The sequence below is a fragment of the Bombus vancouverensis genome, chromosome 9, assembly GCF_051014615.1.
Source record: "Bombus vancouverensis nearcticus chromosome 9, iyBomVanc1_principal, whole genome shotgun sequence".
Taxonomy (NCBI): Eukaryota; Metazoa; Arthropoda; class Insecta; order Hymenoptera; family Apidae; genus Bombus; species Bombus vancouverensis.
In genome coordinates, this window is record NC_134919.1 from 14910545 (window position 1) to 14930683 (window position 20139).

At 39.4% G+C, this 20139-nt stretch overlaps 2 protein-coding genes across 5 annotated transcripts; one reads left to right on the forward strand and one right to left on the reverse strand.

Annotated features, from left to right (window-relative positions):
- Positions 1–126: 126 nt before the first annotated feature.
- Positions 127–16485, reverse strand: LOC117158840 (uncharacterized). 4 transcript variants are annotated; one of them, XM_076621374.1, is made up of 7 exons: positions 16290–16485; positions 5054–6470; positions 3591–4091; positions 3123–3370; positions 2309–2879; positions 1363–1582; positions 127–981 (listed from the first exon to the last, which is right to left on the reverse strand). In XM_076621374.1, the coding sequence occupies exons 3-7, from the start codon at positions 4089–4091 to the stop codon at positions 812–814; spliced, it is 1710 nt and encodes a 569-aa protein (XP_076477489.1). In that variant the 5' UTR covers positions 5054–6470; positions 16290–16485; the 3' UTR covers positions 127–811. The 4 variants fall into 4 exon arrangements, with proteins under 4 accessions (XP_076477489.1, XP_076477488.1, XP_033194065.1 ...); XM_076621373.1 differs by lacking the exon at positions 16290–16485 and adding an exon at positions 13489–13700; XM_033338174.2 differs by lacking the exon at positions 16290–16485 and adding an exon at positions 12398–12520.
- LOC117158940 (uncharacterized) lies at positions 11477–15137 on the forward strand. The gene is made up of 5 exons (XM_033338348.2): positions 11477–11888; positions 12219–12966; positions 13505–13609; positions 13684–13863; positions 14703–15137. Exons 1-5 carry the CDS (start codon positions 11603–11605, stop codon positions 14788–14790), a joined length of 1407 nt encoding a protein of 468 aa, XP_033194239.2. The 5' UTR covers positions 11477–11602; the 3' UTR covers positions 14791–15137.
- Positions 16486–20139: the final 3654 nt, after the last annotated feature.

Genomic DNA, 20139 nt, shown 5'->3' on the forward strand with positions numbered 1-20139 from the left:
GCAAACTTTCTTAGAAATGTTGCTTCATCCATTTATTAATCTATAGTTTCATTAAAATTTCTATCGTGCAATTGGGATCAAGAGAAGGGGAAGAGTTGTTCCTGGACGTGAATGAGTACGACAAGCTTTAAAAATAAATGTTAAGGAATAGGATTTCTCGCATAGAATCTAATTTCCATTAAAAGATATATTCCAAGAACGCTTTCCCCGAATTATAGAAACGTTTTTTAGGGAACGCTAAAGGTTTTGATAAACTTTCAACGAAAAGTTCTATTTTTTTATTCTCCAAGTGACTCTTTCGTTCTTCGATCGTATCTTTCGTTGGTACTTATGCTTTTTATTAAGTATTAAAGCGAACGACGAAATGTAAAGTATGTTATAAATACGCATATGATTAAATAAATAAATAATAAATAAGATGCATGTCTACATAATACCCTGACATGTGTGTATATGTCATATATACGAACGAAACTAGTAATAAAAATCTAATTTTTCTATCCGCAAGAACACATTCGTTTTTCTATGAGAAAATTCAACTAACCGCTACTAAACTATCATAGAGAACCTGATTAACGTACAAATAAAAAGTAAAGCACTTACGGAATAGATACTTAAAATTATGTATATAGATTTATCATGTACATTTTCTTAAACTCTAGTATGTTAATTTACTTTTTATATTTTCTATCCGAAGTCTGTTCTATTTTTTCTAAATTCTTTTTCTTGCTAAATTCTCTTATTTATATCTTCTATTCTCATTCCTATTCCCACGAATTGTCAGAGAGTTTATTTCTCTAGATTGGTTTACCTATCGTAGTCTCGTTCCACGGACTCGATGTTCGTTCGTGGGATTGAGATCGCGAATATTCGTCACTGAATCATCCTCATCGAGGAGCCTCGATCCGGAAGTCATTAGGTCCCTCTTTCGTCGGCCAAGAAACATGGGTATCATCATCGCCATCGTTGCCGGTAATATTCCTGCAGAGGAGCAAATTTACTCCAACGAAATCAATTCCCTTAAATCTTAGCTTCTGATCTTAGTTTTTGATCTTCTCGTTATTTTCCCAACGTTTAACTTCTAAACTTCTAAATCGTCAGTTCTTTCGCTTAAATTCTACGAACTTTAAAATCTCAAGTTCACAATTCGTGAATTTTCTCTATGTAAGGAACATGATAAATAACAATGTTTCTCTGCGTCTCTTCAAGAATTTTGATCCTTCTGTTACTTTAAATAATCGCTTCTAAATGCACAATACTACTGTTGCTATGTTACCACATTAATTCTATTTCCTACAGACAATTCCTATGTTCTACTTCTCTAAAGTAGTTAGATAAATTAGTAACAAATGACAAACTTACCAGCACCGACAGCAGCCAAGACAGCAGAGCTAGATGCTTGATTTCCTAACGTGTTTCTGATAGGTCTCTTCCTTAGAATCATCGGTACCGTTTGCCTCTCCATTTCGTACTCTCTTCGGCTCTGGTCCACGCTCTTGAAGGTCTTTTCCACTTCCAGAAGACCTCCGTGCGATGTTGTCGTATTTGTGCCGTTGATCGACGGTAACACCGTCAACCTGACCTAGGTAAACGATATTTCATCAAGCGACTGCCAGTTTCCGCTAAATATTGCAAAACCGAAGACAATGCGATATATATATGTGACGTGTAGAATTTCAAAATTGCCCTCCTATAAGATATGGAAATATAAAAAATCTATCATGTTTTTCACCCATGCCTTTGGGTCTTCAATTGTAAAGAAAAAATGACGACAGAATTTTGTTCTAATATATTCTCTTCTCCAAAATTCTCCTTTTTGCTTCTACTATATTTTAGGTAGAATAATCCTATTTTCTTCATTTCTCGTTCTTACTAATGAAACCTTGATTCGTTCATGGGATTTAATTTCGGGGATTACTCAGCTACGTTTCGCAAACACGCAAATGATTTTTCGTTTACGCAAGCCTGGCTCACGTACTAATAAACGTGTTACGAATCGCGAGTTACGACGCAAAAGTGAAAGAATTGCTCTTTCCTCCTTCTGCGAGTTATTATATTGCAATTATCATTATAGGTGACTTTTAGTCGACTCTGTAACTCTGTTTCATCCCTCTTCTAGGACACACACGAAAGAATCAAGAAAACAGTTATAATTGTCATTTTGTCAATCGATAATTTATAAGAGTTGCAAGCAAGGGATAATACTTAATTTTAACGAGAAACATCCAAAGAATCTTTCCTATGCTCAAATTTTCTCAAACGTTTTTCCAAGTATATTACAGAAACTTCTTTGATCATCTAGCCTAACCTGTCTCTTCGACGTGACCACGGCGATCGCTGGATCAGGTTCTCCCTCATTTCTATCCACGCTCTTAGTAACGTTCTGTACTTGACCTATCGAATCTATCTTCATCGACCTTTGTCTGGACTTGGAGTAGCCTCTGTTCGTCGACAGTAATACCCATTGCCCATCCCCGTTTCCGGGATAGCTCTGTGGATGATTGTTTACATATTGATACTGAGAGAATCCTGGTCTCTCCGTGGGAGGCCGTAGACGATCGTCGAATCTCGTTGGAAAATCATGCCAATCGTTACTCTCCTCTCCTTGGTTTTTATCAGCGTATCTATCCAAATATTGATAACTCGGTTTCGTTGGTTGAGGTCTGTTCCAGTTACTTGGGAAATTGGCTGGACGATTGTCGGTAATTATGTCGCTATTTGGACGGTCAGAATAATTGTTCCAAGACGGCCTCTCAGGGGGCCACTTTTGAGCCTGAGTTTCTTCAGGCTTTTCGGTATAGTAAGCAGGACGAGTTGTAGGCTTTTGCCATGGTTTCTCGTTGGTGTTCTCTGGCCAAGTTGGTTTTGGCTTTTCATACCTGCAATTCGAACGTGATGGTATAAATTGCTTTGAGAAAATGAACATGTTATTCGATTCTATATAATATGAAATATCTTTTCTGGCTTGTTAAATCCCTTGTTAAGTAGAAAATATATGTTTATTATTTCTGACGAAGCTGATTTTGCCTTTCAACGGATGGTCTGGTATTTACTTCAATTAGGATGACAATGTAGAGAATAGAAAATGAACGACTTCAGTGCAAAATCGCAGGCAAATTTACCATGGCTTATTGTTCTCGTAGATTGGCCTGACAGAGTAATCCGAGGCCCAAGGTTTCCCAATGCTCGGTTTGTCCCATGGTTTCACTTCCGGCCAGGGCCGCTGCGTACTTGGAGTCGCCTGCCATTTAGAAATTTTGCTTTTCGACCATGGTATTGCCTCCAAGGTAACCCAACCATTTCTATCTTCGTGCGAATTCGCTCCGTAATACTTGTTCCTCTTCAAGGTGTCGTTCAACGTCGCGCTTAACTGAAACCGTCAATTACAGAACAATCGGTTAAAAAGCCTGTAAGCGATTACAATCTTCGTCTCTCATAAGCAAGAAAAATTCAGATTATAGAAAATTGCAACACTAAAATATGAATGTATCATCTACTCATTCCCCAGATTTTCTTTTTTTTTTTTTTGTTATGACACAATATTACACCCTTCGTCATTAACTTAATCAACCCTTAAACAATTATCTTACCCCGTCTTCAGTGGACGTAGAATTTATAGTATCCTCCTCGTCCTTAATATTTTGATCGTAACTCGTATTAGTCGACTGTGTAGTAGTTTGATCATCCACCTCAAGGGACAGAGCTTCGGCAGGTTTCACGATCCTGAACGGATATCTTTGATACTTGTCCGTGCTGCTCTTGATCTTACTCGCGTACTCCTCCAGGAACTTGTTCAACACGTCCGGATTGAAGGTGGACGTCTCAAATCCGTTAATCGACTCGTCCTCGCTCCTGGGGAAGTCCTTGATCATCCTTTGGTTGCTGTTCTGAAAGACAGACTTTGCCTCCTGGTGTAATGGACTTCGCGTGGCCGCGATCGGTCCGTCGAGTACCCTCAGACTTTCCCCCCTCGTCCTGAAGAGCTCTGATGCGTTTGTCTTCACTTTCGCGACGTATCTCGCGCTGCACTGCGAGCCCCTCAGGGTCAATGTCACCAGCAGCAGCAGGCAGATCGCTCCTCTCGCTGCCATCTGCAAGGATAAGACGAGGAGAACGTACACGCTTTTGGTTTAGAAACGTTTTCTGCGGATATCGATCTGTTCGTGACTAGTAGACAAGGAGATAAATGGGTTTTCTCTTTTACGGATTAGGTTGGTTATTTATCTTTCATGGTGGAAAATATTTTAAGGGAAAAAGGAACGATTTTCAGTTTGGAGCTATTAGAGGAGGCGTATTAGGGGGTTTATTGGGATCCTTTGAGGAGTGGAAAGAATGTATTTTGTGGAAGTAAGACATTGGGAATTTTTGTATACGAGGTGTTCGGGAACAACGTCACTCTTTATTTATTTCCATTGGAAGAGATATTTTCAGAAATTTCTTAGGATTTTTCATTTAATTAATAGGAATGTTGGTTGTATCCTGTGGAACTAAATGGATACCTTTCCAAAAATTGAATATCAAGTAAGAAATTTGGTAAATAGCGAGAAAATACGTTAGGAGTATTAAACCTGTAAATGAATTCTTTGTTAATTGGAAGTTCTTTCGCGGGACACTTTGAAACTACCAGTAGAGTGGTTTGAAGATAACTTTTTCTGTACGAAAATATAGTTTGAGAGTAACGGTTGATAAATAGTTAAAACATTTCTAAAAACACGAAATACGTAAGAACTAACTTATGACAAATAAGAAGAGCCACGCTATCATAGAACATTCGTCGCAAGAAGATAAGACCAAAAATCATCGATCGTGCCATTACAGATAAACGAGAGTGGTCCATGAAACATTCGTCGTTGCATTGCAAACAAAGAGAAGCATTAAATTAAAAAAAAAAAAAGAACAGACCAAAGACCATCCTACTTAAAAAAAAAAATGTATCGCGAAAAGGACCATCCCTAAAAAATACCGATCTGCTCGAAAGCTACGAAAAATAACAAACAAAAAAGAAAAAGGTGAAAGATAGAGAACGAAAAGTAAATCACGTCGCGACACTAACCGTTTTCGATGGTCTTCGTCCAAGTTCTGCAATCCTGGCAGCGACTTTCGGCTGCAGCGAACCAACGAACGATCGTAGGATCGGTTGGAACCAAGGGCAGCCAGGAACCCGTTAGAAAACCACGAAGTAAGCAACGTGAACCGAAAGGTAGCTGAACCGCGCGTCGACCTCCACTGTTCAAGGTCCGAGATGGTTCTGTCGCGGAGACGTTGCCCTCGTTTGCTTTTAATCCAGGTCCCCACTTCCTGAACACCTGGTCCATTTTGCGTCTCGCTCGTGCAACCACGTGCTGCAACAAGCTCGTCCACGCTCCGTACGCTTGGTCACCTGGAGAACGGACGTGTCGGTCGCGTCCACCATTCTTCTCTTCATCTCGTATCTCTGTTCTTCTAGCTGCTGATAATTGTCAGTTGGGCATCTACGCGAGGATTTGGCGAGCTAACTGACACAGATCTTCATCTCGTGCAGTTTCGACTTGTAGCTTTTCTTTTTTCTATCTTTCGTTGCTTTACATCTCATCGATAAATTACGTTTGTTGACGTTTTCAAGTTGCCTATCATCGGCGTAATAACTTTTTTAGGCTGACCGTTCCTCGTACACTACTTTTCCTCCATCGAAATTACCATCCTTCAACCTGCGCTTGTCCTCTTTCCACTGATAAAACCAGGATCGTGACAACGCGGTTATCAGTACCACCCGACGTATATAGTGGTCGTCGGAGTATTTCGTAGACAAAACAGATTCTATCTACGCTTCATTTTTTTAATTGTCTTCGTAGGAATAAATATTCGCTGTTTAGTTATCGCATAGACAAGCTATAACGAAAGAAACGGCCACAATATCCGAAACTACTTGGCAGACGCCTGTGCATGACGATGGTTTAATACGTTTCTCTTTCTGGAATTTTGAATGAATTTTTAACTCGCCGATGCTTTCCAGTTCTCGTTAATTTTCAATTTTCCATACTTTTAAACGGATATCGTAAAACGTGGAGCGTTAGGTTTCTCGTAAGTTTCTGAGGAGTTTAAGGAGCAGAACCATGCAGTCCGTTTCCTCGGCTCTTGTTGACTTCAAGGTGCGAATAGAATCCAGCGAGCAAGCCAGGGTTCGTCACGCACTAATTGTTTCCAGCGTGGACAATCAACGGCTACTTTGCACGGTGGTTTTTCTGGTTATGATTCGGAATGTCAGCCGTTCACGCTGGCGGAGTTCTCCATTTTTCTCAATGAACAATTCTTGTCGATTCATAGATACCTTGCCGGTAAATGCGTTTTGTTGACCGAGGATCTTTAAAAACCGGTTCCTTCGCACTGACACTCGCTATCGAGCTTCCTCCAGACCATAAAAGTATCGACGACGTTGAAGAAGGCCTTGATCAACGAAGTTCCAACGAAAATGGCCACTCTCCGGAACGATCCTTCAAATTGAAAAGAAAATTAAACTCACAATATCGATTTTCGAAGAAATTTCTAACAAAATTGATAGCAAAAATAATCCTTCTACTCTAAACCTATTGGGTTGGCAACTAAGTGATTGCGGATTTTATCAATACCACCTAATGACAAAATCCGCAGTCACTTAGTTGCCAAGCCAATAGCTCCTAACGTTAAGAAATTCGTAGATCATCGACAGCTGAGAACGATGAAGATGAGAATGAGAATTGTGTTCTTTCCGATAGTAAAATTAGATTCTAATAATGAGAATCCTTTCACGAGGATTTCTAATAAATACAGCGGCACAAGACGAATCCTTTTAACCAGAGAATTAAACTCCGATATTAAAAAGCGAATCGATTGACAATGAAAATAGTTTCAATATATTCGGCGGCTCTTCCACTTTGATAGTGGCGTTTTCAATGGCTACGTTATTAGAGGGAAAAGATGGCTAACGTCGATAAAAGTCCCTTGCTATTGTTTCACAGACGAATTTCGTCGTCTTGCCATATGGAATTCGTTCATCGATTAAGGACACAGGGAAAAAGGAGTAGAGGAACGAGCATGACGATGTTCATGCTCGATAAATCACCAATTCCTTGCTGTTTTATAGTCAGAGGGAGTCGATCGTTTCGCTGTTTTTGCGCTTTCTCGGCACAGAAACCCCGTGAGTTTTTCCCCTTTTTTATCTCTTGTCACACCATGAAATTCTTCCACCTTGCTCCGCCAGTGAAACGTCTCTAACGTTTTCCGTTTTACGAGCAGTTTCCGTACCACGTGCTCGGATTTTCACATTTTTGCATCCTCGACCCACAAACCTCCCGTTAATTTCTTTCTTCCAACAGGAATTTCTTAGGTCAGGTCAATGATTCTGCAGGATTCTCTTCGAGAATTTCTTACCTGCTTCGTTCTCGGTCCATCAAACACTTATATTTTGCGAACCATCTTTTCTTCCTCTTTTTGTTACAGATATTTTTATTAGAAATATTTTCCTATAGCGTCGCTACGAATTTCAACAAATTCCATAGGATCGATAAACGGTAAATTGATTTTTCTTCGTTGGTCGGACGTGAAACCTTAGATCATCGACTCGACGTCGATTTTCGGAAGATACAAAGCGACATGGAAATGCGAATGGAAGACACGACGGAAGATACAAGATACGAAATACAATAGAAGAAGGGAAAATGCGAGAAGATCAAAAGTTTGAATTTGATATTAGGAAATTTATTCTATGAAAGATACTGAAACTTCGAGTTCAAGCTGTTGGCAATTTTCCATGCTTTTTAAAGAAACTCCAACAGTTTTCGAAACGCTCCGAAAGATTTGATAGAAACTCGAAGAATCTTTGTATTATGCCGAAGACGAAGATCGTTCGATTCCACTGGACTTCCGATGGACGCGCAACGAGCCAGGATTTTTCCCTTCCGATTCCGGTCTGACGGTGCGGTCGCTTGGCCTACTCGAAACCGGAATTGGGTCGTTCTCCGGCGTAGATAACCGCGAAAACGAGCAGCAGGACGCGCATTGGAAAAAGGAGAGAACAGACGACTGTCAAGTGCAGGGATCGTCTACTTTCGTTGTCGGCCGATCCAAACGGAAGGGGATATCGTGTGCAGAAACTCGTGACTCGTGTGTCGCGTGTCCTGTGTTTTTTTAATAAACCGACGGATTTTTCTAGAATTACGAGAAACATCGAAGGAACTACGTCACGAACAAAAATAGCGAAAACGAAGAGAATTTTGATATGGTAAAAATGAAAAAGTGACCAAGTTTTGTAAATGAAACATTTGTAACGTTTTGCGATTGATCTGGAAAAATTGTCGATTGAAATTCTTGAGAAATTATCAATCGACGCTAGAAACTCACAGTTCCCTTTTTCTAACATTTTTCTCGAGTACTCTAGCTGTTTTTATCGTTTGAAAACAATTTATCTGAAACTATTTTAAATAGAATACAAAAAGGTCTCGTTTCCCTTTAAAACCAAAGACTCGCGAATGTTCATATCTGCTAGCGAAAATAATAATCTTTTACGAATTGTTAATAAATCAAAATTAATTCTCTAGTTTCTCTACCGTTAAACGGAGGATAGTTAAGCACAAGTTGCGATTATTATTTGAGCCTAATTTACGGAAAAATGAGATTCCTTAATAAAGAATGGTTTAACCTATTAATTACGATATCTTTTGATCAGAGTAATTAGAAATTGGCGAACGTGAATCAATGTTGGTCAAGCCGGTAAATAAATGTGCTCGTATAAAGTATGTCAAGTAATTTTGTAAATGTAAATAGAATAAATTAGAATAATTTTTAATGATGATGGAACGATGTTTTAAAATGGCAAAAAATTCTTAAATATATAAATCGAATATAAGATGTGGCAATAAGATATCGACGAACGAAATGACAAGTTCTTAGAGCTTCCACTTTACCACAATAATCCCGATCATTTATAAATATTTCTTATCGTATATCGTAATAGATTTATGCTCGTAATTTAAAAGATTAAATTACACCTATATATAAACTGCGAAGCGTAATTGATCTTTGAAAGAAAACGGAACGAAAGTTTCAGACGAATGTTAATTAAAAGGCGACAGTCACGATGACTATTCGGACACGAAGAAGTCGTGCATAGGATTGGTATTGTACAGGTTTATCGTGTATCTAACATCTGCTTTAACCAGTTCCTGGGCACGACTTGACCTCTGTTTGAAACAAGGCCAGACTCTCGCCGCTCGCTGATAAAACTCGCCTTAGAAAGTCTTTTCACCCCTTTCCGCTCTTTGCTCAGATTCCGTGAAGCCGTGTAATAAAACATTTTTCCTTCCTATTTTACGCCTCATCCGTAGAAATCCAACCAGCTGGTCGGTTTCTTCCTTAACGATCCATTTGTTTTACCGATCGACTTCCTTTGCCTGGTTACGACACTTATCTTCGAACCTCTTCGTCTCATTCGCGAACATCACGAATTACTTTTATTATTTCATGATCGAATCGCTCAAATTGATTCGCTTGAATATTTACTTATTTCATTTACTTTATTTATTAATTAAGGGAACTTATATTTATGGATATTTCGATAGCAGAGTCACAGGAGATCGAAATTTCTGAAAATTTCATTCTATCGCGGTAGGGATAAAATCGGAGATGTTGAAAATTCCACATCCATTTCTGGATGAATCTTCTAACCTACTAAAATCACCAGCTCTCTTATAGCTACGTTTCACTGCAAGTATAATATACTACGAGCTTAATAAAACGAATAATACTCGAAACTCGGGAGTTTTAGCATCTGAAAGTTAAGACGACTTGAAAATGTTAAATCCACTTACGAACGACTTTTATAGCCCGATAGAACCGTCGTAATCGTAAGCTATAGCCACGTATAGAATCGTTAGAAAATTTCACACGTGTACAATCCAATAAGCCGATAATCCTACGAAACTACGAACACAAGGTCGACATATAGACAAAGTTGTAGCATCTGAAAGATTGCCTAATTGAACGTGAAAATGTCGAGATACATCGTTAATCGTTGCAATTTCCACGACTTAACGAGCGAGCAACGGTGAAACCAGGGAAAAGTGTAGCTGGGAAACGCGTTAAACGATTATTTCTTTCATTGCAGGTTTTATATGCGGCCAGCGTGAAAAGTGTCCCAGAATCCATCCGAGAAATCCGATATAACGTGGTCGGTTACGTGGGTCTATTCTATGAGTTTCGTGACTTCTCGCGTTAAAAACCTTTCGTTATTCTCAAGTGTACTTTCCATGGAAACTGGTTGTCGATGCGTGAATATCGTCCCGACATCTAGGCTATCCCCTTTCGCGGTCGTTCTTTCTTCCTTATTTTTCCGGCCACTTTCGTTCCGACCTCGCCAAGATGTTAACGTACCGATAATGAAAACAAGTATTAAGCAGAGAGAAGACAAGCTGCTGACAATCGTAATTATCTGATCGCCTAGAAACTACCGCCGATGAACGTTCTGACGATGAACTTGTTTACACGGGCTCGCGAAAATACTCGAACGCTTATGGTTATCCTTTGCGAACAGACTGCGGATTTTGATGAATCCATTCGAGCAATTCGAAGATATAGAAACGCAACGTGACATACGAAAGTATAAATGAAGTATACAAAGTAGAGTACTTATTATAATATTTAGTAGATGAAACGAATTGAGATAAAGTTTGAAAATATACTGGGTGGCCGGCGAGTCGGTCGCTACGATTCTTCATTTTCTTTCTCGATTTCAACGTGAAATGTTTTGAACCAAAAGTCAGCGAGTTTTCAAGCCACTACAAATGTCGATACAAGGAGTTTAGGTTTTCCTTTTATCGATTAACCCTCGTTCGAAACACTTCCCTTGCTAAATTATCTGGTGTTTGAAATATCGTAGCTACCGCACCATCCTGTATGTAGAAATTACAAGATATTTGTAATATTCGTATCATACGCGATGGTAATGATTCGATAGAAATCCAAATAGTCAAAAGTTGATAGAAACGATAAGAAAAATTTGTACGCTTAAAATAATTTACCTCGTCGTTAATAATAAATGGTGTATTTCGATGTTAACGACGTGATAATTTAACAAAGATGTAGCTTTGTATATCTTACGTATAGGGTGACTCGGGAATAATACAGTACGTTCGATAAATCGTTCGGCAAACGGTGCAATGATAGAGTGAAACGTTTTTCTGTTTGTTCTGATACGAGTTGATGAACTTGAGCGAATGGGAACATACCGGATGGCCTGTGTCTTAGGACAACAGGCTACCAGAATTCGTACTATAAATGAAACCTTCTGTACAATTAATTTTAGACGCCAAAGTGTTGCGAGAATACGTTGTCGAAATCTTTCTGTAGCGTCCCCTTCGCCCACGCCTCAGCTGGAACTAAACGAGCACTTTGTCAACGGCAATTGGAGTAAGGCTGATGATTAAGAGACGAATTTCACCTTCACGCTTTTTAGAGAACACGTCGACTCTAGTTTCTCGCGTGTTAAAGACGCCGAATCGCCGAAGATCCTGTTTAGTGCAACAGACACACCGCCGTAGAACATCTTAAACACATCCACCATTTTTCGTTCTACGAAATACGCCAACGCAGAATGGACCGGCAGGTTATTACGACGAAACTGTTATTCCTCATCTTGTTGCTATTCGCAAGCTCAGTCCGCGCCAAAGATCACGCAAGATCGAACAGCCTAACTCCAAACGAGGCGGTGAAGCCAGTGGAAGAATTCGTCGAGGAGTCCTCCACCGAAGACCAATTTTCGTTGGAATCCGCGACGACCACAGAGTCTGCCACAACTGTACAGACCTACCAGAAGCTGACACTGTCCATCAATGCCAGGAAAAACATTTCCAGAGAATTCAGACCCAGTGTACATCTAGGTGTGGTATCGTAATTTTGAGTGAATGCAGAACAGAGAGTTTGAGCGAAAGATTCGTGCGAAACGATAGTGAATCGAGCGGATGTTTATCGATAGCAAGTGAGTATAGATTGTTGCGCGTGTGAATTAGGATGTATGGCGGACACGTGTAAATTTGATTGAGATAATCGAGCGTCATGCGTGTGAGATCTTCGACCCATCTTTAATCCTCCTATCTTTATATTTCCACTTTGTTCTTATTGCAACAAATGGAAATTTATCTGTCGCTATATTCGTAATTCTAATATTCGATGAACCATTCGATACTACGCTTAACAATTTTTCTACATAGGTGAAATTAAGGAATCGAGAATCAGTAATGTTCCCTTCAACGCTGTTCATCATTTCAACTTCGACAATGGAGTGGCTCCTGCCTCGTATCACCGACATTTAAAAGATTTCCAAATAGTCTTCCAGCCTACGGCGAAGACTCTGCAAACTCTTCAGGCTGGTAATCAAGGGAATTCTTACCAGAATTTATTCGAAACTGTCGTTGCACCAACTGAAGAGAGTAAGAAAGATGGGACGACGCAGAATGGTTACGTCAAATTTCAAGACGATGGGTTGGACGCTGTCAGAGTCGAATACGACGACTCTTCGAAGGATCAAGCTTTCCATCAACAGTTCTCTCATTCGGTTACGGAAAATATGGGGGCGCAGTACGATTCCGCGGACCAACAAATCTTCCAGAATTTAGAGAAGCCTGTTTTCGATCAACAAACGTCCACCGTTTGGGGAAAACCGTCAAAATTTCAGGCTGAAAGTGAGAAACACGAGGGAAGCTTTTCAAAACCGGAACTGAACGCTGATCCTTTAAAGATGTCACATTATACTGGATTTTACGATCATCAGAATCAGCAACAGTCAAATCTGAAAAATTTCGAGTTATTCAGGAAGCCGAGTAACGGGGTGGTCTACGTCCAGGAGTCGTCGTTTCTCACAACTAGGAAGTATCCTTATCCTATCTATCAGCCACACCGTGGATATCATCAGGTTGATTTTATCAACGACGAACGTCCGTCTTATCCTGTTAAGAAAAGGTGAGCGTTCCGTCGACTTTCCACTTTTCCTTCGCTTTTGAAAATATCTTCCAAGTTGCTACTTCTCCTCTGGATCCGTGTTCTCTTTTAAATCGCGATTTCCCACTGCAACAGCCAAAAATAATTTAGACATCTCACAACTTCATTCATATCGTTTACAAAGAGCGAATCAATGTTCGTCGCGATGAAAATTTTCTAAATACTAATGGTCACGTTAAGATGAACGAGCGTCGATAATTTTCAAAGTAAAATTAAAAGCAACGATACCTCGAGAACTGTATCGTTTCCAGCGGATATCTTTTTCACGAGAAAAAGTACACTTGTATCTTTCTTCGTCTGTCAGTTTTGCGACGCCTAAATTATCGTTCTCCTCTCAGTCCTTGCAACAATACCAAAATTCCTGAATACATAAAAATAGCTGCTTTATTATTGGGTTGGCAGTCAAGTGTCATTAGGTGGTAATGACAAAATCCGCAATCGCTTAGTTGCCAACCCAATACTTCAAAGATGTTATTCGCTCACGAGATTCTCTTCGCAGAGTGTCCGTCTGGAAAAAGATCTTCCATTTGATCGGCGCTATTCTGCCTCTCGGTCTGCTCATAGCTGCTCTGACTCCAAATGTCGTAAAGGTCGACAACACTACGTGAGTGCACTCTCGTTTTTTTCCGCTCCAAAAACGTGTCTACTGGAATTCTAATCACGAACGAAACCCTTTAGCCAGCCTAACATCGTTTTGTCCAAGTGGAGGGTCGCTGACCTTCCAGTGGAACATAAACACGCGAGATACACGGATCCCTTCAACGACTGCGAGGAAAGATCCATTTGTGATATGATCTTGGCTGGCGGTGACGCTGGATCCACCGTGTTGCAGAACATTTTATGGAACCTGGCGACAAGGTAATTGTTCGATTATTAAAAATTAAGAATAAATGGAAGAACAGAATTTTGGGCAAAGGTCGAGTAATTTTCTTTATACTTGTGATCGTGAAACTTACGTCGTTATTTATGTATATTAATCGGAGATTGGATAATTGTTTAATCGTTTGGAGTAAATTGGAGAGGAAAGTTTTCAGGACGCATAGAAAAACGTGAAATGCAATTTTAGTCGTGAGATTCGTCTACGAGTTCTTGTAAATCGTTCACTGTATAATTCTTCAATTATTTGGAAAGTTGCGAACAGAATATGGGGACAATTTCACGTTGGGAAAATTAAAAATAGAATTTAGTGAAATATCGAACGATTTCGTTTATAATCGTGGTTGAATTCTTGAAAGAATTCTTGAAAACCTGTAAACTAAGAAGTAGCGACAAGTGATAGTACGCATAACGTTTAGTAGGTTAAAAATCGCTTTATTAGCTCTACAAAACGTGGTTCGTTTACTCTGAGCCGATTCATCAGTGGATTTTTAATAGCTTGTCAGCCAGTTAATGGTGACTATGCAATTAGAAAAGTGGAACAGCGAAGGCGATGTTTAAAACGCGCGTGAGTTATCCGTTCGGAGACAATTTTTGTTTCTCTGGCGTACCGAATAAAAAAAAGAAAAAAAAAGAATAAATAAAAGAAGAAGAGATAATTTATTTGTAAAGAGCTGTTCCAACTTTTTCCAACGATTTCTAAAATATGAAGAAGAGAAAATTTCTCTTTTATTCCATTTTTAGAAATTTGAAAATTATTTATAAATTCTTAACTGTATCGTTGTGCTTCGACGTGATGGATTTTTTTTTTTTATTGTTAGAACATCGACAACAATGGCGAAAGAAAGCGGGCTTCACGATGTTTTCGAGGCGGTGAAGAAAAAGGATTGTACCAACGTCCTTTGTTAATCTCTTCTTTAATTTGCGATGAAAGATATAGAGCCGGACGAGGGTAACAGTGATTCCCTGCATTATAATCGCGGATGTGAGCAATTTTCACGGTGAAAAATTGAAACCTGCTAATGTTTAACTTTCTCCAAGCGATCGTATTAAAAATAAGACACAGAAACGGACTCGTAGAAACCTGGCAGAAAGTAGCTGCTAAGTAATTACTGCTACCATTCCGACTCTTCATACGTCGATTAATATTTCTATCATTCGAAAATAACCGTAACCTCGAGATTATTGTTGTAATGTGAATTTTTATAATTAGAAAAAAATTGGGAACAACAAATTATTATTCTGCCCAATGTGCTTCTAAGAATATCAAATTTATATTTTCAATAATTCGATACTTTTTTCTTACTGAATCTCCATTCGATTATTTCAAGAATAAAATACTCTTGGCATACAATATTTCGATCAATGTTATAAATATTTCGATTCTTCTCAATTCAACTCCGTCAATTTGCCAACGTGTACAAACCAATTTCTTAATTTTCTATTCACGTGTTTCAATTACAAAATGTATTAGGTTGTCCGGAAAGTGTCTTTCTTTTACAGACACGTCTTTTACAACGATGCATCTTTGTACAAACATGAAACCTAATCTGTCGAACGTTGTGACTTTTATTTTGATAGAACAAAATGGATAAAAAGGAAAATGTTTCCTATTATTTCCTCATAAAAGGAAAGAAACTTTTCGGGCAACCTAATATTATCATCTAACGATAATATATTTAATTGTATTAGAAAAAAAAAATTTTAACAATCCTCGATCAATATGTATTAATAACCACTCGGAAATCGAACTGATCTGTCTCACAATTTACAGCAGCATTTTAAATTGAAATATTTGTACAACGAATTAGTATACACTCCGATTAGTTTGTATCACCAGCTATAACACGTTCCTTTGCTCGAGCGTCGATGAAAGTGACCAAAGCTTCACCGAACAAGGGCACCACGACCGAATGAAAGGATTATTCGGGAATTGTTGGTGCGAGTGCGCTTCTCTTCGGCGCAAGTGAAAGTAGTCACAGTGTATAAGTGGGTCGACAATATTCTACGCTAGTTTGAGTCCGGAATTTATGTCCCTGCGACGAGATACGGGTTATCGGCAAGTGCAACGAGCTTTCACACGCGTCTCGAGTACCAATACCTCAACCAATTCACGAAAATCATCCTGTTCATCTCATTTTTTTTTTTTATTATTTTCAATTCTTTTTCTCAATTTTCGTAATTTGAAATTATTATTGAAGTTTATGGAGAAGCGAATTTTGAGAAACATCGCGCTTTAAATAGAAGTTAACTGGAAGATCGAACGATGGAAAAAGTCATCGGTCGGTTGAGGCGCGTCCAGGGCTGAAAAATACCGGGTGGGACTCGAATTTTGGGTCGACCGATTTGCTTCTCCATTTTCACTTGAGGAATGCAAGAAAGACCAGCGTGGATCACCGTACTGTTACCTGAACGATTGATTAATGACAGCCTGCTTCACTGAATACGATAAAACACATCTTCGTTTCCTTTAATCAACGCCCTTTCACTTAATTATCCATTCGATAGTCAACACGAATTTCTGTTAATCGAATAAACGAATTATCATATCTCATTCGAACTCTGTTACAACATCCAACTTCGACGTTAAATTAATCAATGTGACACCGACGATCTCGTTTACACGAAAATTGGTATAACTTTACTTTGTAAGTTGTACCGTCGTAAATTTCATAAAACGACGAATTATTCTTATACAGGATGGTTGGTAACTGGTGGTACAAGCGGAAAGGGGGCGATTCTACGCGAAAAAAGAAGTCGAAAATATAGAATAAATTTTTTTTTTAATTTTTCCATCGAGACAACGATCTACAGTGAGACGCGATAAAGTGCAGGCGTACCGAGCGGAAATTCAAAGTCGATTTTCTCGAAAACAAAGCCTCGAACGAAAAATTGTTATTCTATATTTTCGACTTCTTTTTTCGCCTGGAATCACCCCCTTTCCGCTTGTACCACCAGTTACCAACCACCCTGTATATTCGATCGCACCGAAGTAAATTCAACCGCGCGTATAATATTTCCACGACGCTTAACCATCCATACAAAAGCCGACGTACAGAATACCAGCACGTGAGTGAAACCGATCTTCCATTTCCCACGATCGTCATCGTGTCCAATTAATGGCACACACGCGCCACATACGCAACAAAGCAAGGAGCAAAGATAAAACAAAGAGCAGAATTCCAGCGCGTGTCGATTCAGAAGTAAAACGTTTTATTCGAGGGACGGACAACCGTGGAAAGAAAGTCCAGCCAATTACGCGCACTTATCTCTAATTACCCTAGCCTCTTTCCTAATAAACACACTTTCGCGGAACGTCGTCCACCGCCTTGCGGTGGCTCGTGTGATCGTAAGATCGCGTTTGAATGGCAACGAAAGTGAGCCACTTTTTATCGACGGTTCTACTTCTGACGAGGTTATCCTCGACGAGTCGACGAGTTGGTAAAAAACCGACGAGCAGACATGGAGTTTCCGGTGATCGCGCCGGATGCGGATATTCCCTCGATACTTATGGCGATTTCTTATCGTTGCGAGAACTGTGTTAACGAGATCACTGACTTTCGTACGATCGAATGGTCAAGAAGACACGGGAAAATGATTTCTGGAAACTTGCGATTACAACGTCCGTAAAGGGATCTCACCGTTTCCTTTTTCTCTTCGTTTTATCGACAAAGCATTTGATTGTTTGGCGAAATTTTGGAAATTCTAATTGGAAGAATCGGAGATAATTGATTCTTAAATATCGAATGTCAAGCAAATGGATCATTTGAAAGATCGGTAAATTGTATTATTACGTAGATCGAACGTTGAGAAAATGGGCCGTTTTGAAGATCAATGCTTAAGGTAGTTCGTTGGTAACGATAATTTTATATATCAGGTTGTCCGGAAAGTGTCTTTCTTCTACAGACACGTGTTTTACAACAACGTGTCTTTATACAAACATGAAACCTAATCTGTCGAACTTTGTGATCTTTACTTTGATAGAACAAAATGGATCGTACGTAATTCGATAAAATAATATAAAACGGAAGAAACTTTTCGGACGACCTAATAGCAAGCTACATACTTTAAGAAAATGAAGCATTTTCCGGATTATTTCGTGCATCTGGAATCTTGAGAAGACGCATAATTTGGAAGATTCGGGTAATGGCTTATATCGGAAGAAAATCATTAATAAGGGATTTTGTTGAAACATTGCACAAGTGTTCGTCAGACCTGCCTGAGAATTTAGCCACAATTTGTTCGTTTCTTACTGTAAGAGAGAAATCAACTCTTTTATTCGAACCGATTCTTCTACGTAGACGCTTGTAAATGTCGCAAATGATCTAAAATATTAAAAAATTAGAAGTTATACCGTGTCTTGAGATTTGTGCGAAAAATTTTTCAAAGAAATCATTTTTTTACGTGTATTATTGTACGTAACGTATAATTTCTGTTCACGTGTGGCCGAAAACGTATTTATATAAAACGCCCATTGTCCCTTTTTTTTTAAATAATCACGAAAAGGTAATAATGTACATTTCTTAAGAATTGGAACGAATCTTAATATCGACAGATTACTATATTCGAATGCTATGAAATAGAAGAAACTGGAAACAGATTCACTAATAATTATTATACGTAATTACGATAATGATTATCATCGTATAAGAAACTCTGGCGTGTTATTTACTTAAGTTTCATTTCCACTGTAGGTTCTTTACACGAAATTACGGGTGCTATATTAAGTGGTGTAATTTTCGAGATTGCGGGGTTTTGCTCCATCTTATTGCGAAGGTCGGATCAATTTGAAAAAGATGAAAGAATCATTATGCTCGTTACGGTGTTCCGTGCCGCCTGTTTATTAGCTGTCCCATTTTTACAATATCAAAATGGTAAGTGGAAACGGCTGTCCTACGTGTTAAATTGACGCGCGAAAATTAAACGTTCGGTCGTCGATGAATATGGAAAACGAGAAAGATTAACGCCTCCTACAGGGACATTAACAAACATTTACTTTGCTCACAAAGAAATTTGTAAAAAGTCTCAAGAAACTCGAAAGACGGGTATCCCAAAAAATAAGGACAAGAGCGAAAAACCTAAATTTATTTGTACTATTATTTATGTTTTTAAAGCTATTAATCGCTAAACCACGGATTTTTTTATATCCCCCAAAATATAATAGAAAGAAATAGAACGTAGGTAGAAAATTCGTGTTACGTGCAATCTGTACACTTCTGCGCTTTCAAACTTCCCGTAAACGCGTAACAATGCGCAAAAAATTTAATGATCGCAAAAGACACGCATTGCGAAAGAAGAAATTTGTCCATGAATTTTTAACTGTCAATCTACATGCGCGTCAACGACCCAGAAAATTCTCAAAATGCTCGATGCTCGATCCCGCGTCCGACACTTTCACTTTCATCCAGCTTTCTCCGCTAACGGGGCATCTTCCTTAACAGTCATCGTCGACCCTTTGCCGATTGGTGGGAAGGTTTCTGAACGATCATCCTCTGAACTGTGACGCTTATCTTTCAACGCTTGCAAACAGCGGTCTTTCGGGCGTGGGTCGTCAACTATGACGACGCGTAGGCTCATCTTCGAGGTGTGTCAAGGAAAACGAGTGCGCAACAGACACCGAGCGATATTGGAAAACCAACGATGCCATCGTCCGTCGTATCCAACACAATGGAAACGATCACGATCGTACGCGTCTATAGTTCTTAATGGCACGAGGACGCGAAATTCTACCGAAGGACGTGAATCCGCTTATCGGCTCGATACCTGCAACCACAACATACTAACGAGTAAGGTACACGGTAAATAAGGTACGAAAGGTACACTGTGTATAATTTCTGAAAAAGAGCACACGAAAAAGTATGTCGGTGCCTCGATAAATTTTCTAAAGTAAACGAATCGTCGTTGGCAGCTTGTAAATCGTTTAAGCTGCCTTTGTGAGAAAAAGAAAGTAGCCGATCGTTTTTCTAGCTCGACAAGGTACGGCTGCGACCTTTCTCGACCTTCCGGAATGTGCGCAGCATTTATGGAAATGATCGTACCGTGGCAGTGGCGGAGTCACGGCATGCAGGAAATTCGTCGACTTTCGCTGTTCAAGGGCGGCGAGGAAAGTAAAACGCAGCACGCTCAGTTCTATTCTCGGTTTGCCGAGACTATGCCGTGTAATCATTTACATGACCAAGAGCCAGAGACGGCGGTAAAATACGAAAGGGAGAGCAGTTAATGACACCAGCCACCTGTTAGCTGGCCAAGTTTCTCAGG